At 35.8% G+C, this 25657-nt stretch overlaps 1 protein-coding gene and 1 long non-coding RNA gene across 5 annotated transcripts in view; one reads left to right on the forward strand and one right to left on the reverse strand.

The window, feature by feature from the left end:
• Positions 1-4137: 4137 nt before the first annotated feature.
• LOC108358422 (uncharacterized) lies at positions 4138-4654 on the forward strand. The gene is made up of 2 exons (XR_001846773.1): positions 4138-4286; positions 4325-4654. It is a non-coding gene; the product is annotated as an uncharacterized LOC108358422 (long non-coding RNA).
• Positions 4655-15813: 11159 nt separating this feature from the next.
• LOC108358246 (serine-rich adhesin for platelets) overlaps positions 15814-25657 on the reverse strand; it is a 59299-nt gene continuing 49455 nt past the window's right edge. For 3 of the 4 annotated variants that reach the window (XM_017609488.1, XM_017609470.1, XM_017609476.1), the window contains 3 exons: positions 25325-25396; positions 23308-25084; positions 15814-16865 (listed from right to left, as the gene is read on the reverse strand). In XM_017609488.1, coding sequence (XP_017464977.1) covers positions 16246-16865; positions 23308-25084; positions 25325-25396 — 2469 coding nt within the window. In that variant the 3' untranslated portion in view covers positions 15814-16245. The remainder of the gene's footprint in view (positions 16866-23307; positions 25085-25324; positions 25397-25657) is intronic. The other variant, XM_017609484.1, reaches the window with a different exon arrangement.

Below are 25657 nucleotides of genomic sequence, written 5' to 3' on the forward strand. Positions count from 1 at the left end.
GTATATCGGTAACCGTTCTACCAATTTGTACCAAACTCGGTGTGGTTATTGTGCTTGCCACATATAAGCAAAACGTTGAAAATTATTGAAATCGGACTAAAATAACGGCCGCTTCTCATATAACGGTAAATTTCAGAAATGCTTGAAACTTCAATATTTCGAAATTGAAGGACGCTAATTTACTCAAAATTGATACACCCCGGCTTACCATCTAGCGGAAGGTTTCGGAAAGGTGAAAAAACATATATTTAATACTTGCGCCGGGTATTTAATGTTCGGCTCCGCCCGAACTTAGACTTTCCTACTTGTTTTTCACATATTTTTGTAGCTGTGAGAAGGATAAGTTGGACACTGCCGAAAAGTACAATATTTTCATAAAGGAAATCATTATCTTTTACACTTTTACATTTTTTTGTTTGGGAAAGCCTTTAATGATCGAGAATCGCGTAAAGTGGCAAAACTAAATGATAAAATGAAAAAAAGGAATTTTCACAAAGTTTGAATTTTTCATTTTCACTTCACCATTTCATGGAACGAGAATTGGCGCCCAGGTGTATTACTAAATTCATCGTAGGCTCGATTTTTGTGAAATCTATTCAAATGATATAACTGAATCCGAATACTAGCATCTGTTCTTAATTATACGTATTTTCGGAACAATTCCTAAAAGTTTTTATGCTCTCCGCAATAGTGTCAAAATGACGACACCGCCCTCCATACATGTCTAAAAATCCTTCTAACAGGTCTATTCTGCGCTGGTAATAAAAAGTTTGTAACCGGTATATAAAGTTCCTGTAAATTTTTAAACCCTTTTCGCATTCTGTGTACTCTTGTAACCGGTAAATTTTGTTACCAGCTCATAAACTTGTAACAAATTATTGCCACGTGAAATATGCAAAGCCAGGATTTGCACAATTCTTCATAGCTGAATTGATGAATATTTTAACTGCAACGTACCTAGAATGGCGGTGACAAGAATTGGTGACATTTTTTGGTAATACAATTTTCCGGTAACAAAATCTTCGGTAACGTGCAGAATAGACCTGAAAGGGGCAGTTTCTCAATATCTGGTTAACACCAACTGCAGGTTAAACATCCTTATTGACGCGATCGACTTATTTTAGAATTTCAGATATGTAAGTAGATCAATCTATTTTTTAAAAACCTATGCCTGCCGCAAACGATAAACAAAAAAATCAAGTGCCAGGCTTCCACAACTAACTATTTCAACACAGTCCCCAAACAATTTAATTCATCAATGTATCCTCTAAGAATGGAACTCTATTAAAAAAAAAAAACTATTTATTGGACTTAGGCTATAAAGCTACTTAATAACGAAGGATTTCGATAAGGGGCAATGATAAAAAATTTCAACGAGTGAGACACACATTGGCTAAAGGCGTCAACTTCGTCTATTTTGTCCTATCTGGGCCATTCTTTCCATTGTATATTATTTATCAAAATTTTACAAGTTTTAACAGCTGATATAGTGCAGCAGTTTAAGTATTGAAGAGGACAGATGTACTCTGATTAAATAAATGATGTATGTCTGATTAAATAAATGAGCCTGCATGCACTAGTATTTTCAGAACGTCTAAATTCGGCTTTTTATGTACTAGAGAGGGAAGAAAGTATAATTTTACCTCAGCAATTTCAGACCAAGAAAATTGCGTTATGGCTTCGAGCTGATAAGCACAGTTAGAAAAGTTTTCTAAGAAAACCCTCTTATATTTCATTACTACGAGAACCAATGAGTACATAGCTCGAAACCGGCTTTATCGTCTGTAACCTTGATATGTTTTCGCACGTTGATCTTTCCAATCGGTACTGTACAGGCTGAATATTCAGATTAGAGATGGGCTATATGGGGATATCAGGACCCGCGGGACCTACGCTACCGATTTCAAAATGGCCGGGATGGACGTTATCGGGAAGGCTCAAATTCAGAAAATCTTCCTTAAACCCGTTTTATGAAATAATCAGTTTTTTATGCTTTATTGACGAAAGCGAAAAGCAAGGTATAAAATAAAATAACCGGAAAATGCCAGATTTTTTCATATTTAAAATTAATTTGAAAGACATGTGAATTAAATATTCTTAGTTATAGATTTCGGGCCCGCCNAAACAATTCCATTTGAAATTACTTCAAGGAATTGAAAAAGTAATCGATTCCTTTGCAGTGAACTAAAGGAATTGAATCCTAATTACAATTACTGAGGAATGTAATTGTAATTGTAATGTAATTGCATTTACCCAGCTCTGCCGCCGAGGGGAAACATCTTTTAAGAAAAAAACTTTTTTTCTAAATTTTTTTTGCGATGTTGCTTACCACTATACCGTACGGCCGCCAAAAATCTATTTGCCTATGCAAACAAATATTCAAGTTTTGAACTCACATGAATAGGAAAATCATAGTTTGGTAAACTTTTGTATACGCTTAATATATGAAAAAAGTATTTATTAAGACTTTTATAATTAACCTAAAACTGCCATGCGGCACAACTAGTGCCCACTGGTTCTGATATGATTTTTTCCGTAGAATAAAAATCAGATCTTCAAATTATTTAACGATGTGGAGATATTGAGGGATTTACAGTGGCACAAGACGGATCTTTGGCATTTTTTGAGCATCATCTTGAAAAGTAAAAATCTATCAATACCCGCTGGCTCCGCCACTGATTATGAATAAAACATCACTTTATGAGTGAAAATTTGGTTTACCTGATGTATGTAAATAACAATAACGGTTTCTGACCTGCTACTGATTTGGCGCAGCTAGTTTGGTAATGCGGCCTTAAAACAACCTTTTTGCTCTTCAATGACCTGACAGATCTAACTGTGACCTAATAATTGTTAAAATACTTATTACAGCTTAAACTCCTACTGTATATGCTACCTACTTCAACCGTTTTGTATGATGTTATCTTAAATGTTTTTAATAGCCTCTTCTTTTTGTATGGAATTTTATTGTGGAAAAACAAGAAGGGAATTTTTTAAACACAAACGCACGAACATATATTAAACCGTACCTCCTTGCAAGCAAACAAAAAAGTTCGCCGTACACCCCTGAGTCTAAAGATTTTTTGCAAGGCAAATTCGAAAACAAAAATTTGTTTGGCCGAACCGACTTTTTTTAATTTTTCGGTAACATCTACATATGTACATTAGACTGCATCACTCCCCATACAAAAAATAATCCATTGGAATTATAAAATCTATTATATTTTAAGACGTCCACCACAATATTTCGAAAAAATATTAAGATTTAAGTGAGCTGGACCGATTTGAAAATACCTCCGAAGATGGAGTTTTTTATGAATAAAAATAGTTTCTTAAAGATTTTTTTTTGAAAAATCCCCTCAAATGACAAAACGGTTTAAGCTTAAAAAATTTGCGTAAAAATATTTAAAAAAAAATTTGAACGGAATCGTAATAATGAGATTTTTGATGCTGTTTTTAACTTTTTTCAAAGATTGGTATAAGAAAAATTTTAATAACTGAGCCTTAACTCTCCCGATTTAGACTTGTGAGATGTCATTCGAAAGGTATTTTCTCACCCTTGTCATTTCATTTCATGCTAATAAACTCATTCAAAGGATGAAAGAGAAAGGTAGGATGAACGAATATCATTCAAAGTTGAATTAAGACGTATTGGTATGTGAAAAAAAAAAATTGGGGACGAATGGCTTTTTTCTGCACATAAATAAAAGTAGTGGAAAAATACCTTCCTACCGAGATCCTATAAGTCTAAATCAGAATAGTTTTGGCCCAGTTATTTAAGTTTGTCGTAAATCAATCTTTGAAAAAAGTAAAAAAAAAACAACATCAAAAATCTCATTATTACGATTCCCTTGAAAAGATTTTTAAATATTTTTATGCAGAATTTCTAAGCCTAATTTGTTTTGTCATCTGAGGAGACTTTTTTCAAAAAGTTCTTTAAGATACTATTTTTATTCATAAAAAACTCCATTTTCGGAGGTATTTTCAAATCGGTCCAGCTCGCTTAAATCTTAATATGTTTCCTTAATATTTTGGGGGACGTCTTAAAATGTAATAAATTTTGTAATCCCGGCGGAAAAACCGCAGCTTTTTTTGGTGATGCAGTCTAATGTACATACATTCGGCGTTAAAAAAAAATTAAATAGTTTTACTGGAATAATCGAAATACTTCCTTAGCAAAAGTTTAATTATTTTTGGCGAGCTTTAATTTACTGGCATTGGCACGTTAGGGTGTTAGGAACGGAGGTCTGGTGGATAAGTACTACAACGGGGTTGTTGTTGTTGTTGTTGTTGTAACAGCATACTAAATCCCCAAAGTTTTGAGGCTGGAGTGACAGTGACAGTCCATGGCCAGACATAAATCTGGCCGACTGTAGTGGGATCGACTAGAATGGGGTACTAGGGGTCAACGAACTTTGGAACAAAAAAAATGCTAAATCTCTTTTAAGATCCGACTGAAAAAATGTTTTGGCTCAAATTTTTCTGACGGAGCGGGTCGCATTTTTACATTTTTCGGTGACACCTACATGCGCCAATAAAATTGTTTGTTTAAATAGTTTTAATGGAATGATCGAAATATTTCCTTAGCAAAGTTTAATGATTTTTGATGGGATTTAATTTACTGGCATTTGGGTGGTACGTTAGTAATAAAAAACTCAAAAATATGGCCTCCTCGAGGAAAGGACAAAGATAACACACTTTAATATCTGACTGTAAAAGCCGAAGATATGACGGAAAAGGCGACCTCTACTACGTTCGCCAAAAAAAAAGAACAAAAAAAAAATATGATTCGAAGATGGACGGCGAACTTTTTTCCAGTACGGTCTAATGCATATGTAACAGTGCCGAGTTAACTCTCTTTAGGCAGTTAATAGTCGATTTTCTGTACATAATTTGAATGTTGAAATGCCGAATGCGAGTTAACTCGTCATTGTAAAAACGGTACGGAACTCAATTTTCACTTATCCTATATTCTAGATATTTTCAACAGAATGCAACAGTCATGACTTTTATATAGTAAAAATCATAATCTAATTATTATAACTTAATTTAAGTTAGAATTATAATTGTTATGCCGGATTTCCATTGGGCATTAAATGCCAAAAAAATTTAAGACGCATTTGGGCACTAAAAACCGGTATCGTTACCTTAAAAGAAAAAGTGTCGTCTTCCACATGCCTATTTTTTAATGGTGAAACATTCGTAGTTATTGTTGTCATTTAAACGCCTAGTGGAAATTCAGCATTAGCGGTGCGATCAAGTTTTACTGATATTTTTAAAATATCTTTATACGTTTAGTCACTAAACACTTTCATCGAACTTGCGTTTTTGTGATGGTTTTTGGGTTTAATAAGATTCCAATCTGAAAAGCCACCAAAAAAATAACTTTTTTGATCGTAAAAATTAAAAAAAGTTCAGGAGTAATGGAAAAAAATGTTTGCTCTGTTGGAAGTGCATTATTGCTATCTATATGTACATAAACCGTAGCCCGTACGTATTTAGAATTTTTCACCAGACTTTTCGCTTAAGTTTATGAAACGCTCTGACAGCTTTTGATCTTAGCGGCTTAAATTTAAAAAGTTAAAAATCCATTCTATTATTATGCTTTAGGTAAATAATAAATGATAACTCAAAATGAAAACAATACATATCTGTAAATATGCATTACAAATTAGTTTTAGTCTCAAAGTTTTCACAATAAGTACAAATGGAGGCAAACTGACCACACCATGAATTACTACAGCATACTGTGTGTACATTAGGGTGGTCCAAAACTGCATGTGAAAAAGTAAAGTCGAAATTTGTATGCTCTCATCCCCTAGGATTGTTCTATACCGAAAAAATATACCGCTATTTTTTATTTCGAAATCAAAAATTAATTAGAAAACGAAATGGAAATAATTAGAAAACGAAATGGAAATAAAATATCTTAAGTATTAAAAGATGGTTAAATAAACAATTGGGTATTATTACGGGAAGTCTCCTGAAGAGAACCAGAGTTTTTCGATCGAAAAATATTGATTTTCAAGAATTCTGTATCATTTTTACGAAAAGTTTTCTCCCCATATATTTTTTGATTTCAAAATAAAAAATAGGGGTATATTTTCTTCGATATAGAACAATCCTGGGGGGTGAGACCATTAAAATTCCGACTTTACTTACTTTGGACCACCCTAATGCACATACTACAAGGATATACAAACAGATTTGTCCTATTCGGTGGCCTTTTAACAAACCCCTTAATTTGACTTAAGTTGCGTTTGTCCTTCAGATCAATAATTATGATTTTTTTATGCATGTGCGGAATCGTCGTACGTACGTATATTTAACAGCCTAGCGGAATCGATATAGCAATAGATCTTCATACATTCGTACTGCTCCGGTCAACTAATAAATAATCAACCAGTTTTTCTCTTAAATCAGGCTCAGTTCAATAAATAATTGCAGCCAAATTTCCCAATATTTCATTTAGAAAAAGGTCTATTTAGTGTTTACTAATGCCGGATTTCCACGCGACATTGAATTACGAAAAAATTTGGGCATTAAAAAACTTGTGTCATTACGGCAATAATGCAAGTAATTCGAGGCTTTCACTGAATTCATCGTAGTCCAATTTTTCGTGAAATCAACGAGAATGCTATCATTGAATTCGAATAGGTACGAACATAGCATATGTTTTGAAGGCATAAACTTGTAGAAATGAGTAGTCCACTTGCAAACAGCGTTATGTGATTTTATAATAATAAGCCATAAATTAAAAAAACGAATACAACAAGTAACTTTGGATAAATAAGAGCCTAATAAAATTATAACATAACATGACATAACATAACATTAACAGTCTATACGACCTAAGGCAGTTTTCTAAGTTCATCAGAAGATGGAGACTTTTGGAAGTTTATAAATAAGTACGATAGCGACTTTTACAAGAGTAGTAAACATCGGAAGCTATTTTTTTTTCAGAATATAGAAAGATTTTGCACTGTGTTGTTAGTATACATGAAAGTACTTTAAATATTATTACGTTACCCACCAGAAACTAAAAATCGAACAAATTTTACATAGCACACTTTGCAAGTGGGTTACTCAAGTTCAGTTCAAGATTCAGTGATCCCAATTTCGTAGATTTCACGAAAATCGTACTGTGATGGAGATAGTGATAGATAGAGAGAAAATGTCCGTTCATATCTTTTGCCATTTCGATGCCTAGTAGAAAATACAGGTACATATATTCGCGGTACTTCGATCAAACCCGTTGTCTCATCGGCATCGAATGTATAAAGACAAGAAGTGCCAGCGAAAATTGGGTTTTATGCTCTTCAAGTTGCAGTCACCGACTGAGAGTTTCGGTAGTAAATTAAAAAATTTGTACCAATACGTTGTTTGTTGGTGCACCTAACCTTCAGCCGCATTCACTTAAATTATCAAAGTTTTCAAGTTCTTTTTGGAAAACCCGACAGTTCTAAAATCTCCAAGCCTTAGTAATTTACTGCTTCACGGCTTGTTATGTATGTGATAAGTCAATTTAAGTTATTATGCCAAAAGTTCACAAATAATCAAAAGTGTAGTTAAATACAAATAAAACTTCGACGCCTTTAATTAGGTAGGTATGTAGATGGATATATTAGCCTTGTATGCTGTGTGGAAATTATATCTGTGGCATTTTGATAAAACAACTTATCTCGTGTTAAGCTATTTTCTCTAGCCATATGCGTAGTTTAAGATGCTTTTTTCACATTAGTTTAATACAAAATAAAATTATTTACGAAAAACTTATTCTTCTTTGAATCAAAGCCAAACTTCTAAAGTCGTTTAAGTTGTTTTACCAAAAAGCCATAGATATGTAAATACATATGTAAGTGTGTAGTATATCAGTTAATGCATCGATTTTTTTATGTACGTAGGTATGTATGTATTTATGTACATAATTGGTGTATTTATATATGTATGTAATCAGTTTTTGTATTTTCTTTTGTTAAAAAATCAGTGCTTTCACTTGCAAATTTAAGTAAAAAGGTTTTTGTTTTGTTTGTTTTTCTCACTTTTTGTGGGTTTTTTAGAAAATATTTTTGCAAATCAATTCTCAATAATTGGTTTTTACATGCATATGTTTTCAAAACCATTGCGTGTGTTTGTTTGATTTTCTTTTTTTGTTTTTTTTTTTAATTCTTTTAATTTTTTGTTTCTTGTTTCAGTGGTTGTATTTCATGGTACATAATGGGTTAATTTTTAGTTTTGGAAATCACCACTTGCACGCACATTTTTTCTCTTTCCTTTTACAACGCAGTACTTTGCACTGCTGCTTTGTTTGTTTTCCTTTCATCTTTATTTTTCTTTTGCAATGCCGTGAATAGCTCTGTGACAGTTTTTTGTGGTTGTTGGTTTTTGCATTATTTCATATTTTGTATAAATGCACATATTGTATGTATGTATGTACTTCAACAGCGCTAAAATTATTTCAAGTTTCCCCCTTATACGGAAATGCAACAATTCAAAGTAACATCAGTCCCTTTTGGATCTAAAAGCTAGAATTGGCAGAAATTTCCAAAACGCCAAACCAAGGGTTAGTACGAAGTATCACTTGGGTAAGTTCCATTTAGGTATTTAAAGCTTTTTTGTGTTAGTCGCCTTCTTCTTTGTCTGAGCTGCGACAAAAAAAGGTTAAATTCCAAATTGTAATTTATTACTTGGGCAGTTTTGGATATACATATCCATCCATTAATCGGACCAAGTGCATTCGAAGCGTTTTGCTGTCCTAAAACCGAGTCCGTTTTCAAAATTGCTCTATCAGAATTTTGAGATGTTTTTATGAAAAAGTAAAAAATAGCTGTTTTAGTCATATTTACGACATTGTAATATTACAACAAAAAAATTCGTTAAAACTGGCTATTCCACTTTGTAGTAGGCCCACAATTTGTGTTCCTCTGAAAAGTATAAGTATTGAAATAATGCAAAGAAAAATACCTACAAGTTTCAAGCCAGTCCAATAAGATTTCCAATTTCAGCCACTTTTGATCATTTAAGGCTCGTAACCACGATTACGATTCGGGAGAATAGGGGTTGCTGGTTATAATGAACAAAACTTAACGAAAGCCAAAAGGCTATACTAGAAAGTGGAATAGCCAGTTTTAACGAAACAAATTTTTAGTTATGTTACAACCAGGGACCGAGAACAAAAGGTATAATCGAAACTAAATGTCGTTCTCGTAGTTTTGTTCCCAAGAACGCTCAAAAACTCAAACCGAAACGAGAACAAAACTTGGAACGAAAGTGAGAACAAAATTATCGAGAACGTTCTCAACGGGAACTTTATAAGAACGTTCCCAAAGCCAACAAAACTTTCGGAAATATTTTTAAGAGAATAAAATTGAAACCAAAGTGTGCAGAACGTTCTGGCAAAGATCAGAACGGGAACAAAAGTCTAAGGAACTTTCTCTCGAAAAACAATTTGGAAGTCTCAGGAACGTTCTGACAGAGAACGAAACCGGAACATATTTTCTCTGAACTGTTCGTGAAGAATTTCGTTTCTAATGGAAACGCTCCTGAAAGTTTAGTTCTCCTGCTGTTACTATTTACAACGTCACTGAGCACTTTTTTCGCCTTTTTTCTTTACGGTAACGTTCCCGAACCTTTTGTTCTCATTTTGTTCCCGTTAAAACTGTTCTCAATGCTTTTGGTCCCGTTTGGTTCTTTTGCGGGAACTAAACCCAAACAGGAACGCATTTTTGGTCCCCAGTTACAGAATCCTGAAGTGATGGAGCAATTTCGAAATGAGTTTCTTTTTTAGGAAATCAAAATAATTCGGAAAAATTATTTCTGCAGCTAAGCTATACAAACGGTAGGATGCTTTACATTGATGCATTTCCGAACAAGTTTTTATATTTAAGAAAAGCGTAAATTGTGTATTTATTATGCAAAAAAAAAAGTATTTTAAATATGCTCCCATCAACTCCATTCAAATAAAGTGTGAAAAGTGACTTAGCCTAGGACATAACATACAAGGAAATTTCATTGCAATTCAATTCAACTGACAATTAAATCAAACAAAATAAAAAGGGGTAAAAGTAGGTAATCTTCCATATTTAAAGCAACTACAATTTCATACACTGTGTGTAGTAAGGATCGGTGTGTAACAATAACTTAGCCAAAACAATGGCAAAGCAAATCAAATCAAATCAAATATTTGTACAGTGTAAACATATATGTATGTATGTATCTATTTATTCAAATATTAATATCACAACATGAGATCATTTGTAAATTTCCTCTGGCGCATGCGCGCACGCTATCATTCATATCGCTAGCACACCTACGCATGTAAACAGTCGCACAAAAAGCAATGCACATACACCTTCAAACACACGCAAAGCACACCAAAGCATTGTTTAACATTATTTTTTTATATTGTTAAATAGTACATATGTATGTATCTTTATATATATATATTTTTTTTTTAATTTTAATAACAATAACAGTAACAGCACACTAACACACACTCAAACTTCTGATATAAAGAAAAATATAGGAAATTAGCGGACTAACAAAAGCAAAAAAACAAAAGAGGTATGTATCTAAACTTAGCCCAATTTTAGTAGTTTTGTGGTAATTTAAAAGAAAAAATCCTAAAGCTACCGTACATATTTCTTTAACTACATATATTTTGCAATCATTGCTACCTTGCATGAAAATGACTACAGCTCGCGACAAAATGATAGAACCTTCACATTTTGACCAATTTTGACTGTTTTCATGTTGTTGTTTTATTTTTGTAATTTCCTTTTTTTATATAAAAGTAGAGCTCATTATCTAATAGAAATAGAATGTACATTAGGACGGGTAAATTTTTTCGACCAGAGGCGTATGCTATGGAGGATTACCACGTGCTCTCTGGCGGATGTTTTAGGAAAAAGAAAAGTCAAGAAATAGATTCCTCATAGCATGTTTTTTACATAAAATGTAAGCACTTCTTTACGACACTACAGCAAAATGCTAAGTAAAAGAAACCTATTTTCGCAATTTGTCAAACTCCAAATTGATTTTAGACCAATGGTTTTTTCGACAAATTTGCTTAGAATTACACGTAGAATCCTCCTATGCTATACGCCTATGTTCGAAAAAAATATCCCATACAAAAATTTCACATATGTAAATCCACATTTTAAAATTTGAACGAAAACTAGAAAATTTCAATAAATTTTCATCAAAATTCAAAGTTTTTTAATTAGAATTTCCAGAAAAACATTTTGGTGGGCAGTTATTTATTCAAAACAAGGATAAGATCTAAATATACATTTGAACCGGAAAACTCCCAGATGATACCCCAAGTCCCAAAAAATATCGAAAAAAAAATCAAACGAGAATCCCAAATATTCTCAAAAAATTCCGAGAAATAACTAAAAATTCTCGAAAATTCCCAAAAAGTAAAACCAGAACCTCGAAAAAAACACGAATGGTACCTAAAATTCCGAAAAACCAGGGACCGCAACAATTATGTACTTTATATAATAAAAACCTCTTAACTGTCAAAGTTGCATTATTATTCGCATCAAACTTAAGCGTTATTTTATGATTTTTTTCAGTCGAAGAATAATTGTTATTTCTGCATTTTTATTTTATCTATCACTGTTTCATCATTATTTTTTAATTTGTATTTTTCGGTCGCATTATAACCGTTATTCTCAGATTTAATTTTTTACATCATAAATGATTTAAACCGGCAATAAAAAGGTCGAAAAAAGTGATATCCAAATTAACGATTATTTTTGACCAAAAAAAAATAAAACTAAAATTCAAAATCAAGAATGAAAATATTTTCCTTTTGTTGTTTTTATGGTTATTCTTTCTTCCATATATGTCCAATTTCAAACTTTGTACAAAAACTACACCTTTTCCAACAGTATTTCAGAAAAACACAAATGTGTTTCAGAAAAGGCCAAATGAATTTCAGAAAATGCCAAATGAATTTTAGAAAAACTCAAATATATTTCAGACAAACCGCAAATGTATTTCAGAAAACCTCAAATGTATTTCAGAAAACCTCAAATGTATTTCAGAAAACCTCAAATGTGTTTCAGAAAAACTCAAATGTGTTTCAGAAAAGCTCAAATGTATTTCAGAAAAACACAATTGTATTTCAGAAAAGTTCAAGCGATTTTCAGAAAAACGCAAATGTATTTTAGAAAAGGGCAAATGTATTTCAAAAAAACACAAATGTATTTCAGAAAAATATTTTTAGAATACAGTTGTGCTTTTCTGAAATTCATTTGTTTTTCTGAAAATCATTTGAGCTTTACTGAAATATAATTGTGCTTTTCTGAATTTCATTTGGCATTTTCTGAAATACATGTGGTCTTTTCTGAAATACATTTGAGCTTTTCTGAAATACATTTGAGTTTTTTCTGAAATACATTTGTGCTTTTCTGAAATTTATTTTGCCTTTTCCGGAATACATTTGTGTTTTTCTAACCGTAGAAAAGGTGTAGAAAAATTCAACAAAGTTTTATCGAAGTTCCAAATCTTTTAATTACAATTTCCAGAAAAATGTTTGGTGCGCTTGTATAGCTTATACATTTTTTGTATAATAAGGTGCAGGCTTGAAGTTCTTTTGATATTTTCTTTGCTGACAGTGTCACGCATTTTCTTCCATACAAAGTATGTTCGATATATATTTTTTTAATATTAAAAAATTATTAGAAATCAACGCGAATTCTTTACCGCTTCAAATATACACTTTATTGTACCAAAAGTTAATAAGCTATAAAACTGCATACTAATCTACCATTTAGACAGCCCATTTCCGAATACTCCCGGGGAGTATGCTGCTTGGCGAACATCGAAGATCGAATGTAAAATTCGTATTATGAGCTATGCAATCTTGTCGAAATTTTCGTTGAGCACCGAAGTTTTTGTTGAACAGAATTTCGCTGTAGCGTAGGGTGAAAAAATTTTTGAAAATGTACATAAATATTTTGCGTTTTTTTTTTTGTTTTTTTTTGCAGCTAAACACTAATTCTAATCTAAATTAGCAAGTACTACACAGCCACTCGAAAGTCTGGTTTCACTTATGGAAGAAAATCCTCAATTTACGAAAAGGATTTGCACAAAAGTTCAGGAGGAAAAAAGTGGGAAGATATCACGCTGGAGCTCAATTGTTTAGGACCACCTATTAGAACGTCTGCAACTGGATTAAGGTAAATTAAAGTGATTTTTCATTGTATTAGTAAATTTCAGCTTTGTGTTTTCAGGTGTGGGCTGACATGAGATCGAAAACTAGTTTTATGGCCCCTATTATGTGTGGCAACTGGGGTCTATGTAGCTGCTGCCTGCTGGTCTTGTAGTCATTGCAACCAGTGTCGTAATTTGTATAATGTATAGCGATTAATCTCAATATACAGAAAAGCGCAGAAAACATCAGAATTTACTTTTTTGATATAAACATTTCGAAGTAATTGACAACTTTGTTCCAATGTGTTTAACAATTTATGTGAACAAAGAACAAACTCGTCGTTGGCGGGAAACAGAAAATTCAGCTACTAGACTCAGTAGCCTCAGTACCTAATGCGAATTTAAGTACATATATTGGCCATCAGTCGCCCGACACAATAGTGCCATTAAAATCTGTGTTCGTATGAAAAAGTAGCTTATGTCGAAAGGTTGGCTTTAGTATAATGCGGCATTCCTTTTATTCTTTAAACGACAAGGAATTTTTTGATGAGACTTAATAAGAATATTGACTTGCTAGTATCGGAACTATTTCTTGCACGTTTATTTGCTAAAAGTTGTTCAACGGCTCAGCGCCAGCGAGTCACTCGCAATCGTATGCTGCAAATGCCGATTTATATTAAAGTCAGCCTTTCGACCTAAGCTACTTTTCCATACGAACACAGAAATATTTGAAATAGATTTGGTTCGAGTGCATTGCTGCAACAGGCCTGACAAATTCCCCAAATATTTTATATGTCAAAATACATTTGAAAGGCTACATTAACGGCTCCACTACGCTCTCTTCCTCTGATGGAATCGTCGAACCATACATAACTCCGTTGTACTCAGCTTCACAAAGTTTTTATGGACTCTCTTTCTTCTTCACTTAATTTTAATTTGCACAAATTAAGCACACTATTTAGTTCAGTCCCATTGTAATAAACCCGCTTTCTTTCTTTTATTTTAATTTTCTCAATTTTTAAACAAAGCTTATCAGCTGTCGAAAATACACTATTGTGAACAACGTAAACAAGCGAAATTCACAATAGCGCTATTCTTCATCGAATGAGCGTCATAATACCAAATGAAAATTCGTTCGATCAGCACTTTCGACCACAGGCAAAGATTGAATGTACCTCATAATAGAGGCGCAGATACCGGAATAAACGTAACGGTATTTTAAAGCTTTTGAGATGGAAAATTCCGGAAAAATTGTCTCATTGGATAAAAGTAATTGTCTTGACTATCAAAAATTGGTTTTAAATTTTGCTTTTTTTTTGAGTATTCTACACAAATTTTTGCTTTGAAAACTTTCTGGTTTTGAAAGATATTTCAAGGTCAACCAGCCTTTATATTTAATTCGCTCTCTGTTCTCGTTGCCGAGATATTAGATTAGATGGGGAAAGTGGTTGGCCAAGAGTAAAAAGAATTTTGAAAGGCGTTGCTTTGTTGTTGCTATTTTGTTGTCATAACAAAAATATAAAATTGACTTTACCCATGCTGGTTCGGTAAGCAAAGGTCTAAACCAATAGATTTTTTTTAATATAACAATGTAGCTTATGTTTGTTCATTAAAGAAATCTTTTCATGCATTAAAAACTAAGCAAAACACACTTTCCGACAAAGTGAGAAGATGATGCATTTTGGCACGAATTTCCGTGGCCCTTTAAAAATTTGGTTTGTGGACAAGCCGGTCTTCATCGTCCTTTTCCATTCCATCTGCTTCGAGTTTCTCTATGCTTAACAAACAGAGACAGAAACTCAATCTAAAATCAAATCAATGCACTTAGGGCCAGTTTCAGATGAGCAATTTAAGTGCCGATTGATGATAAAAAAATATTCAATTTCATATCATATATGTACATATTTAAACTCTATTTAATGTGCAATGTCGGCTATTTAAATATGAAAAATGCTGATTTTGAATGGAGATTCAAAATTAACTTAAACGTCATTTAATTCATTTTTGATGCTATGAATCCCCAAGTTTGATTATAATACCGATTCGTCATTAGCTTTAATTAATTGTTTAAGCACTCAATGTATTTGGTTACTTATTTGAATTTTTACTATATTTAATTTATTATCGGTATTTTACATATTTTTAAAGAAGTTTTTTTAGCTGTGGTTTGTGTCGCTAGCAATAAACTAGAATGAATACAATACAATTTTCATAAAACATTATGTCCCAATACAGAATATCGTTTACAAAATACCACAAAACATTTGGAATTTGAAAAATTAATTTAAAACTTAAACACACACATACAATCAACATACAAAATTAACATCAAATCACCCCACTATCTAGTTTTACTTCCGCTTCCAAAAATAACAGAATTCATACATATTTACAAGTACACACATATCAACATAGGTTTTGTTAAAGTGAAACAACATTATGCTGCTAAAAAGGGCACTCCCTCATTCAGCAGCATATTATTGTTGTACTTTATCGCTAAGCTCACTTGTCACACTTTAATTGGGGAGCTAAAGTAATAGCAAGCTTTTAAGCGAAAATGCGGCATTAGATAACGTGGTTAGGCTTGAACGCAAGCGTGGAACTTGAAATAACTCAAGCGATGCTTAATCGGCTTTCATCGTTTTTTTCTGCATTTCCCGAAGCCATTGACACTGAACAAAAGATTGTATAACTTTTCAACAACGCACAGCATTCGTTTTCAGCTAATTTGAAAACATAATTGCATATTTGGAAAATATATGTATGTATACTGCCTAAGCATAAAACTGTATAAAAGAGGGAGAGAAGAAAGCGCGTGAACATTTCTTAAAGCTAGCATAAAGATTAGAAAATCCACTAATTTTAAGTTACTTAAGTGCGTGATCGCCAAATATATATATATCTGTATCTGTATATCATCTGTCTGTTTAGATTAATAATATTTAAGTGTATAACACACTCCCAATTTTCTTTTAGATTTAAATTAGCGAAAAAAATATCTAAGTGTATATGTATGTATATAAAAACGTTAAATAATTTTTAAAGTTTACAGTTAGAAATTAAGAAATAAAACCGTTAAGTTTAAGTGCTGGCTGCAGCATTCGAAGCCACCGCACTAGCTGTTGTTGGCTCCTCTTTGACTAAATTTGCCGCCATCTCGGCGCCTATGCGTGTGTCACTTTCGACGCTTATGTTGCTATCAGCTGCTTTCGTATTGAATTCATCAAGTATCGCGGGTTTTATTATTACTGCTGCAGCTTCCATGTCCTCCAACAATGCTCTCGCTCCCGCTCCTGCTGCTAATTGTTGGTGTTGTTGTTGTTCTTGTACCCTTTGTACTGCCACCTCAATGCCTGTTAGCTTTTGTAAGCTATGCAATGTTTCCTCGTTAATAGTATGTTCCGGTGAGATATTCTCTTTGATTTCTTGTTTCACTTCGGTGGGTATGAGCGTAACGTCGTGCTGCTCTGTTGGTGGTAATGTACCGTTACCATCAACGCCTCCTGATAAAAAGCCTCCTGTTGTGACACCTGAAACGCTAGTTATACCAGCTAATGTATTTGTTGTTGTTGCAGCTTCATTACCAAATGAGAGATTTTGACGAAACACCTTACTGAGCTGCTGCGAGGCATGGACGAATTTTTGCAAGAGCTGTTGCTGGGAGGAGGCGTCAGTCAAGGCGCAATCGGACAAATTGAAGGCTGTAAATAAATTGAAGGTTTATTTTATGAAACTTCTTTGTAGGTATATAATGTAAAATATAAGCATAGTTCATAAGTTAAAAGCTAAAACTGGTCTAACACTGCTTGAACTTTAATTTCTCATTAAATTCAAATAATTAGACTAGCCCGTGATATTTTAAATTAAATTTTAACTTTTCCTATCATTGCCAATCCAAAACCCGATTATAATCGGTTATTTTCTTTTCGTTAACGATTTAATTGTATCAAATTTTTCTTTCGATTAATCGAACGATTAGCCGGTTAGTTTTCAAAATAATCGAAAACAAACCATCAAAAATTTACTACTTTACTCAGGCAAGAGCGTACGAAACAAAATTACGGAATCAAAAATTGTATAACAATAGCTACATACGTTTATCCTTGATTTATTGCAATTTTTTTATGTGAAACATAATCTGTACACCGCCATACAAAAATTCCAAAAGTCAAGTGTAAGTCCTAGCTACTTCAAGCTGGTACTCTATTAAACTCAAATTTAATGAGCTATAAAACTACATAAGTACTCAAAATCTTTCTAAGAAATCTAATGAACAAGCTCGAGATTCTTACGAAAGTTTGTTGAATTTTTTAATATTGCACGAAGTTCGAAAGTTCGATTAATACAGTTTTTGTTAAGGAATGAACTATCTTTTTATAAATAAAGCTTTAATTAAATAACAAAAAAAAAATATTGTGGTGCGCTTATAATTTTGAAATGGGGTGCATTACGGACAGTAAACTACTTTTCAACCTTTTACTTATTGGTTTAAGTTCGTTTTTAATTTTCCCGATTGCTTACGCTTTTAATTCATAGCTTAAGTTTCCACAATTTAACAAGAAATGCATCCTTTAATGAAACAGCCATTTTTTTATAACTTACTAAACGGTTTTTATTTTAATTTTATTTTTTTTTTTTCATTTTAATCGAAACGAGCTATTAATCGGTTAGTTTTCTGCAATTAACAATCAAATGCTTTCCATTAATCAATTAGTCGATTATTAAATTGCTTGCCATCACTAGCAATCTGCTAAACTATCTAAATTTTGCATACTCCATTTAAAATTTTGACTGTTACGGCCGTTTCACACGATTGGCACATCTGTACAATGTTTTATGCTGACCCATTGCACTATGAGTAATTTGATCAGTTTGTGTGGCAAAAAGTCGTTTTTCCGACTTGCAAAAATAAACTTTTTGTCGTTGTTGCGGCTCCTAAACCCCGCTCGGGTCGGCTCATCCATCAACGTTGTATCAGGCTCAGCTAACGTGGGGCCCAGGAAGTGTGCAACTTCCATACGGAATGTCCATAGGGACAGGGGCGTTAGCTGAGTGGAGTTTTGTGGGTATGCGAAGAGGTGCCGTGAGTCATGTGGCAACTCTCCGCATGCCGGGCACTCATTGGGCACATATGCGTATACTCTGCTCAGGTACGAGTTTAGCCTGCTGCAGTAACCAGAGCGAATTTGGGATATTGTGGAGCGAGTCCCGAGGCAAAAAAAAACTTTGTCTCGGCCATATCGGGTGGTTGTGTGCCCTAAACGGCAGTCGGGAGTCTATATAACTCAAAACCGACTCCCTGTGAATGCCACTTAAGGCCTGTCGGTATCTAGTTGGGTCCAGAATTTGTGTGTTACGAATATCTGGACTTCGTCGGTCTTTTCGTACAGATACCTCCTGACGTGCCTTGGCGAGGGCTCTTCTGCAAGCAGTTGTCAGTTCGGGTGCCCACGTCTGTGGCACCCTACTAGGAACTGCTTGAAGAGCATTGTGTTATGCTCCCTGACGGGGACCACCTGGCCCTCGTCATGAAGGCGGTGTTAAGGGGCCATCAGGAGGCATCCTGCCGCGGTTCGTAGTGCCGTGTTTTGGCATGTCTGTAGTTAGGTCCACTGCGTCCTGCTAGTCCCCGGCGATCACGCGGGCGCTGCATAGTTTAGGATCGGGCGGTCAATCGCCTTGTATGTTGCCGTTTCTTTGTCTTTGCCCCAGGTGTTGCCGTCAAGCGACTTGCGGGTCTTGTTCTGTGCTCGGTTGACAATTGCGGTTGTATGCGTCGAGAAGGTGAGCAGACAATCGGAGGTAGGTCCGAGGATTTTCGGGTTATTCCCCATCGGAATTGGTTCGCCAGCGACGTGAATACCCAGCTGCAGTATGGCCTAATTCGTCCAGGTGTTAAAAGGTGTTGCCGAGGATTTCGTAGGAAGAGGGTTAGGCTTCTTGCAGTGAAAGTTCGGACAGGTAGTCGTTTACTTTCGAGCACAAGTCATCAATTCCATCCCGGACGCCATTATCGAGCAGCATAAGAGGCAATCGAGACTCCCTCTGGTCGTTGAAGAAGCTTTGATATATAGTAATTAAACAGCAATGGGAAAAAAATCTGGTTTCGGTTAAGGCCGCGAGTTATCTGAGTGTTTACGGCCTTAAGTGCTCTTGTTGTGCTGTGCCATTTACGGAACCCATGCTGATGCCTCGCTGGGGTCCGGTGCTTCGTGTAGTGCGGGAGTTTCAAGGCCTCCAGTGTCTTCTCTACTGGGGAAAGGAGAGTTATCGGAGGATAAGACTCTTCCTTGTTGGCCGGTTTCCCCGGGTTGAGCAGTGCGACCACCCTCCCCATTTTCTAGATGTCTGTCTACTCCCGTGGGACTCAATTGTGCCATGGCTTTGGAGGTCTTCGCCTTCCAGATGGCTACCTGAACTCCACCGCTGGCGAAAACAAGAGGTGCACTAGGTGTTGACAATTTGTGCAGCCTTCTGGTCACTTTACGTTTGGCTTTGAACGCCGGAAGATCCAGCGTAAATTGTCGGCTAAAGTGGCTGTCGTCACGCTTCGTCAAGTTGGAGAGTGACCTCACGGTTGACCGAAACTTGCTAACACCAGAGGTGAAATTGCAGGTCTTAAAGTGCTCTTCCCGCTTCTTCCGCTTATTTACGTTCACTAGTTGTCGCATCTCCGTGTTGAAATCTCTAATGCAGGGATTTCCGCGATCGGCCTGACGAAGGTTGTGACGCTCATCACTTGGTACAGCCGCTTTGGCCGGAAAATTCGCATGGGGGTCCGAGTTGCGGAACTTACGCTCACCTACGTGAATGTCGGTTGATTAGGGGAGGCCAAAGAAGGTGCTTTCAGTAACTTCCGCGAAGCCGTTCCAATCAGCATTGGAAAAGTTGACATAGGTTCGGTGTTCCGCGGAAGCAAAGTTGGCTGGTTTATGACTATGGGCAGATGGTCTGATGCTGCCCATAATCCTGGTGGGTGCGTCGTCGTTCACTGTGCAGAATGTCGAATCTTCTATCTGCTCAGCCAAGTGTGTTCTCCTATAATCATTCAACGGCTTGAATTTCAACGATCGTGGTGCACGTTAAAGTCACAGACTACCATACGGTTTTCACCTCTGAGGAGCTCACCTACATATTTCGAGCTCGACATTGCCTGACCGGATAGCAATACCCTGACATTCTAGGATGGTAAGTAAGCCTATGGTCGATGTCTGCTTCGATGACACGATTTTTTTTCCAAAAACGAAAACACCGTTACTTGGTTTGAAGTTTTCTCTATCAAATACCAAGGACAAACAAGTTTATCTAAGTTTATCTGGCATAGATAAACTTTTTGTCCTTGGTATTTGATAAAGAAAACTTGAAACCAAATAATGGTGTATTAGCAGGTGGTTAAAACCGTTTTCGAATTTTTGTACTATTTTTTAGCTTTTTTCTAAATTTTTCTAATCATGTAAAAAATAAACAAATATATAGAAAATAAAGAAAAATTTAATTACTTTTAAGATCTATAAATGGTATTTTCTTTTCTTAAATATTTTTAGGGAAAAATATATATTTCTGACATAACCCTTAACTTTTTTTTTTTCTTAGAAATGAAAATTAAAAAACCTTTTAAAATGTTGGCCGTATTTCGTCGTGTTTAGAATAACAAAAGAGTGTAATTGTAATTTTGCAATTTCTGCGAAAATTACATTATTTGTATGTATTCTTGGCACTGACAGTAAGTGAACTATTTACCATTTGGAAGGGAGAACTTAATAACTTCGTTGCTGCAAAGGCTGCTCCTTTTAACTTTACAACAGACAAATTAAACAAAAAATTGATTGTCAAGATTAGGACAAAGGCGAATATTTTACCATCATCGCATTAGATAATCTCAGGAGTTAAAAGCCCTTCCGAAAGGCCTTCCTGAGAGTCAAGAGACCTTCCACTCTACATTCCTTTCTCCTTTCTTTTCACTTCCGAGTGAATTTGAGTCAAGTTCGCTTTGAATTCAAATTGGCTGTGATTGAAATTCACTCGGAAGTGAATTGCAGAACCTGCCCGAATAAAAATTTATGCATTCGCGTAAATTTGAAATGGATGGCAATCAAGGAAGCACTTTTTTCAGCCCTCTTTGGGTAGGCCTCTTAGAATGGCTTTACTTAAGAAGGCGGCTTCTAACTTCAACATAATCAATCAAATACGAGACCTGCTCATCGACAACGTTTCATCTACACGACTGCTTTGGATACCGGGTCACGCTGGGATTTATGGCAATGAAATGGCCGACAAATCAGCAAAATCAGCTTCACACGCACCGGTTACTATGGAATACGCTCTAGAGAAGAAAGACTTACAAGCGAGATTAAAACGACAGCTCCTCGAAAAATCGAAACAAGACTGGCTATTGTATAATCACCACCACTATACACTTATCAATAGAAATTTCATAGCGCCACAATATCCATCTGGATTACCGAAAAGGCATATACAAAACTTCTCTCGTCTACGCTTAGGCCATACAATAGACACCCATGAACATCTTCTGAAAGGCCAACCACCTCCAATATGTCCACTATGTGGAGGCAACCTCTCCTTAAGCCATATCTTCGCACACTGCCCTGCCCTCGGAGCAGCCAGACATCAACACCTCAAAAACAATTGGATTGAAATCCTCAAATCACCTACCACAGAAAACATAAAAAGCATCAACAATTACATCAGCCATATAAGAGCCCGTATATAACAACAATCACCAAATTTATTCAAATATATTCTAACTATTTTTCGTAATTTTATTTAACTTCTAACATCTGACAAATTATATATATATATAATGCACCACGAAAGTAAATGTAAATAGAGCCGATAGCCATGGCAGCTAATGCTCTTTCCTTTATATTAGCCAATTAATTAATTAGTTTGTTAATAAATAATAATAATAATAATAAAATACTTAAGAAGGCATACATAAATTATCTTCTGGGATACGATGGGGCTACCAACTTACAACAAATTTTAGGCAAACGCCCAATCGTCGGACTCAGCTTAAGATCTATATGTAATTTATTTGTCAATGTTATTGTGGCTTGTTAACATTTTTATTTTTAATATTTTTATTGAGCTTTGTACCACGATTGTTTATTAGGAAAAATTGAAAAAGCAACAAAGTCTAAGCGGTAGAAGTTATAGCACTATTTCGGAGATCACCACATCTCCTCATCAGACTTCTTTTTCTAGACTTCAGCAGGGATCGAACCTGCGAATTCGATGTTCAAAGTCAGAAGCGTTAACCACTGAGCTATGTACATCCCGTAAACTCTTGTTGCTAATTCATTTTCCTTATTCAACCAACTACTATCAAGTGCAGCTGATTTTCCGCTATTTATTATTATTTATTGTGGCTTATNAATGGATGTATAGAATTGACAACAACAACCACGCTGTCGAGTTTAAATAGCGGCAAATCAGCTGCACTTGATAGTAGTTGGTTGAATAAGGAAAATGAATTAGCAACAAGAGTTTACGGGATGTACATAGCTCAGTGGTTAACGCTTCTGACTTTGAACATCGAATTCGCCGGTTCGATCCCTGCTGAAGTCTAGAAAAAAGAAGTCTGATGAGGAGATGTGGCGATCTCCGAAATAGTGCTACTCCTACTGAGAGTAAATGTTGTATTATTATCGGGAATTTGGTTACTGGCAAGTTACGAGTTTTTTGCTGGAAAATACGAAAACATAGCCATAGTATAGTTTAAAACTATCCCAGTAATTTTGTTTAAGCATCTTATAGCAGATAATCCTATATTTATTCAAACGCAGACATATGTAGATGATAGTGTTGCAAATGTGCTAGCTTCAGTCTCTACTAATTTCGGTTGCGAACTGTGTAGACATATCCCTACTAGGTTGCAATCTTCAGCTGGAAGATTCTAAACTGCCATGTAACTCCCTTGTTTTTGGTACTAAGACTTTCCAATTTTTATTGAAGGTGTATTTTAATATATCCTACCAAAATCTGTGAAAACGCAGTTTCAAAAAAGTGTTGGTTAGGGCCTTTGGGAATTGAGGTAACGATATTTACATTTCCTTACGAAAATGTATATAGTCCAGGCTCTATTTGCATTACTTGTTCACTCTTACACTCAAAATTACTCACCTGTAGCATTGTTAATGGCAACTGTTGTGTTGTTACTGTTAGAGGGGATGGTAGCTGTGGGATTTGTCACCACCGCCTGCGTTGGCGGACCAATTGCTGCTACTGTTACTGCTGTTGGTACTTGCGTCTTATTTTCGGGCGATGAACTACGTTGGAAAAATAGCGATCGCAACTTATCCACAGCACCAGGATTTGCCATCCACGACACTTTCCGTTGGCGCTGTTGTGACTCTTCCGTTGCCACCGCTGACGTTGGTGGCGTAGACAATTCGGTCGTCGAACTTTTGGTGAGCGTAATATCATTATCATTATCGTTAAAAACAGCAAGCGGGCAACGGGTGCCAGTTGCATTTAATAGTTCATCGCGCAAACTTAGTTCACCGCCAGCGGCACCGGCACCACTACCACCAATGCCATCGGTGGAGTCAGACGAGCTGGTGGAAAAAATTGCCGACAACGGCGAGGATGTCGATGTGGACGAAGAAGAGTTTGAATGTAGCGATGCTGGCGATGTCGAAGATGAAGAGGACGATGACGAGCAGATTGGCGATAGCGAATTATTGTTGGAATTGTGGGAGGTGGTAGTAGTGGTGTTGCTGCCCGCATTTTGACAGCCAGTACTAGTCGGCGCATTAATGCTTTGCGACGAAATATCTTGTATTTGTTTTGATTGCAGTGGTATTTGTGTTTGTAGTTGTGATTGTTCTTCTTCTTGTTGTGTTTGTTGCGTCTGCATTTGGGCTGTGGCATTTGTACTATCAACTTTTTTTAGATTAACATTCTGACTAAAATCAAGAATATTTGTGCTACTGTTGTTGCTACTGGATTCCGCAATAGCGGGTGTAGGCGGTGTGACGATTAATGTAGTAGCTTGCACAACGCTAATTTGAGAGACAACGTCGCCGCCGCTATTGGAAGCAGTTGTTATGGTTGCTGCTGTTAAATCGTGTGTACGTGCACCATTTTCCTCAACTCCTTTTTTGTCAACTGTCGCTACTGGTTTTACTGCTGCAGCGCTAAAAATTATTAGCTTGGCACTTTCGGGCGCATGCTTCGCGATTGGCGTAGGTGGCAGATGAATCGGTGGTGTAATTGGGGGCAACGAGCGGCTTGCTAATGGCACCCGTGGATCTTCGTAGATCTTTGATACCATAAAACGTGACCGAGGCGACGCCGAGAAACGTTTAATTGATTGAGTGGATGACGTGACTGTGGCCATTGAAGGTAGTGAGCTAGAAGTGGGTAGGAAACATGTCGCAGGAATTGAACTTGCCGAATTCTTGTAGGACATGTCAGCAGGCATGGATATGCTGCTGCTATTACTATTGGTGGCTAGCGAAGATGTAGACGACGCGGCTGAAGGTGGGGTTTGAGCTAGTGGTGAGGTCAGCGGACTGACTTCAGTAACGCGAAATACTTGAAAACGACTGCGATTGGGCGAAGATGAGGGTGAAATTGTGGGTGGACTGGGCACTGGCGACCGCAGACGGGCACCTGTTTTGCGCTTCGCATCCAATTTGGTATTGACCGCCGATGTTGGTGTAGTGCTAGATGCCATCACAGTAGTAGTAGTCTCAACCAGTGGGCGCGTATGACAGGTCAATGAAATTTTTCGTGAACCCAAGTAGTAACCACTGCGTCGCTTATTAGCCACGCCGCATACGCTATTGAGTGATTTGTCCGACTGCAATTGTGTTTGGGTCTTTTCATTGCGTGAACACATTGAACGTACGTTTTCTAGAACGCGCGTATAGTCCATGTGCGCTTCGCTGCCCACCTGGTACAAAGAGTAAGAAACCAGAGAAAGATATATGTAAAAAGCAGTAACAGTGGGAGGATTGCGGTAAAGAATTATTGAATTAAAATAGAGATGCATATAAGAAAGCAAGTAAGCAGCAGCGAATCAGATTATTTTTTTATTGAGGGGACATAACGCGAAGCGCAATTTATAAGCAGTAACTAAGCCATTCGCCCATACATTTAGTCATTTTTGTATAGCATTATCGCGATTACTTACGCATTCTTGTTTCTTCATCGACTGTGGTTGATATGCATCCGTGACATGGGGTACTATTTGCAATTTTTCAAACTTGAACACAAAACATGCAAAGTACAAAAATGATTTTCGTTTCGTTATCATAATTTAAAAAAGAAAAACAAAATCGTTTTAAATCGAAAATGGAAACATGGAATATGTAACTACATACAAAAGAACAAACAAAGTAGGAGCAAACTGGCAAGAACTGAAAAACGATCAACGAACGAGCTTGTCTGTAAGTGTCGTTTCACACACTCCGGTTTCCAGTTAATCGACAGCAGGTTTGCCGGCCCAAAGTGTATCCGGCAGGTT

Source organism: Rhagoletis zephyria, unplaced genomic scaffold (assembly GCF_001687245.7).
Source record: "Rhagoletis zephyria isolate East Lansing unplaced genomic scaffold, Rhagoletis_zephyria_1.1 Rzeph_scaffold_00009, whole genome shotgun sequence".
Classification (NCBI taxonomy): domain Eukaryota; kingdom Metazoa; phylum Arthropoda; class Insecta; order Diptera; family Tephritidae; genus Rhagoletis; species Rhagoletis zephyria.